The following is a 1,560-nucleotide window of genomic DNA, read 5'->3' as shown; positions in this document are numbered from 1 at the left end:
CGGCGGTGAGCCGGCTAAAAACACGCTAAAAAGTATTGAGGTTTTAGTCTAATTCTGTTCACCTGCGCCGCCTCCAACAAGTCAACCCACCCCCGCCGAGGCTGGACCCTGGCAGCCCACCTGGAGGACCATCCGCAGCAGGAACTGTCCCTGTGACCTCTGACTGCTGGGAACCAGGTCCCCATCACCACCACTACCAGGTGACAGGCGTGTGACTGATTTTCACACTTTACAGAGGAGTAAGCAGCCTCAGCACAGAGGCCCTCAGCCTGGGCAAGCATGTGTGTGTGGTGGCACCTCCCAGTCACCAGGCAGGGCACCGTCTACTGGGACAGGACAGCTCAGACCTCCCCTTCCTACCTGAGCTCCTCCTCCAGATCACAATGGCTCCCGTGACCAGAACTCCAAGGAGAACCAGGCCAGCGACGATTCCCACGATGAGAAGGGGTGACTGAGGACGCGGCTCTGGGAAGGGAGGAGAGGGGAGGTGAGGGCCCTGACCCCCAGGTCTCTGTCCTGACCCTGCTGAGGTCTCAGGAAGGGCTCCTGCTTTCCCTGACAAGAGCTCTGAGCCCCCCTTACCCCATCTCAGGGTGAGGGGCTCAGGCAGCCCCTCGTGCTGCACGTGGCACGTGTATCTCTGCTCCTCTCCAGAAGGCACCACCACGGCCGCCCACTTCTGGAAGGTTCCGTCCCCTGCAGGCCTGGTCTCCACCAGCTCCATGTCCTGGGTCTGGTCCTCCCCATCCCGCTGCCAGGTCAGGGAGATCTCCGCAGGGTAGAAGCCCAGGGCCCAGCACCTCAGGGTGGCCTCACGGTCAGAAGTGGGGTGGTGGGTCACGTGTGCCTTCGGGGGGTCTGCGGGGAAGAGTCGGGAGATTCAGACATGGTGAGGCCCCTCCCAGTGCCCAGGAAGCAGCCCTGTGTGACCATCTGGTAGTGGACAGGACACCTGGGCTGCGGAGGGGGCCTACTAAGCCTGAGCTCAGGTGTCTGGGAGGGATCCACTCATTGGAAAGTTGTAGATTCAGGGTGAACAGTGCCCAGTAGGGTAAAAGCAGGGACTTCGGATCCTAATGCAGATGGAGAGACTCAACATAATTGGAGTCAACTCTCAGATTCACTTGGCACGAGGCCAAGAACAAGGCCCGAGAGTCACAGTGGACAAAAGTGTGGCTGCAGTCACCGCACCGCTGATGGACGATTTCATGTATGTTCCCCAGTGCATTCAGAGAGACTGAATTCCTTCAGTGATCTCAGAGAAAGGGGAGCTCTGGGCGAGTCACTCTGCAGGATCTGAACAGGACTCTCCCCTCCAGATGTGAGGGAGCTGCCTTATTCTGGCATGGATCTCACTTTCTTCCCCTCCGTGTGGGACAGCAGCCTCAGCAGGACAGGAGATCCGGGAACTCCCGCGGCCCCTGGTACCTGCGCGCTGCAGCGTCTCCTTCCCGTTCTCCAGGTAGATGCCCAGCCACTGCACGCACCTGCCCTCCAGGTAGGCCTTGTATCCCTCTGCCACACCAGCCGCCTCTGACTTGCGCTGGGTGATCTGGGCCG

At 60.3% G+C, this 1,560-nt stretch overlaps 1 protein-coding gene across 1 annotated transcript in view; it reads right to left on the bottom strand.

The window, feature by feature from the left end:
- LOC102482093 (patr class I histocompatibility antigen, A-126 alpha chain) overlaps positions 1–1,554 on the bottom strand; it is a 3,152-nt gene extending 1,598 nt beyond the window's left edge. The window contains exons 1-3 of the mRNA XM_027767680.1: positions 1,429–1,554; positions 583–858; positions 361–465 (exon numbers count right to left, since the gene is read on the bottom strand). Of these exons, the coding sequence (XP_027623481.1) occupies positions 361–465; positions 583–724 (247 nt within the window). The 5' untranslated portion in view covers positions 725–858; positions 1,429–1,554. The remainder of the gene's footprint in view (positions 1–360; positions 466–582; positions 859–1,428) is intronic.
- Between the last annotated feature and the right edge of the window lie 6 nt (positions 1,555–1,560).

The sequence above is a fragment of the Tupaia chinensis genome, unplaced genomic scaffold (genome assembly GCF_000334495.1).
Source record: "Tupaia chinensis unplaced genomic scaffold, TupChi_1.0 Scaffold144407_1, whole genome shotgun sequence".
Taxonomy (NCBI): domain Eukaryota; kingdom Metazoa; phylum Chordata; class Mammalia; order Scandentia; family Tupaiidae; genus Tupaia; species Tupaia belangeri.
Note: the sequence above shows the minus strand (reverse complement) of the source record. Positions and strands in the feature narration are given on the sequence as shown.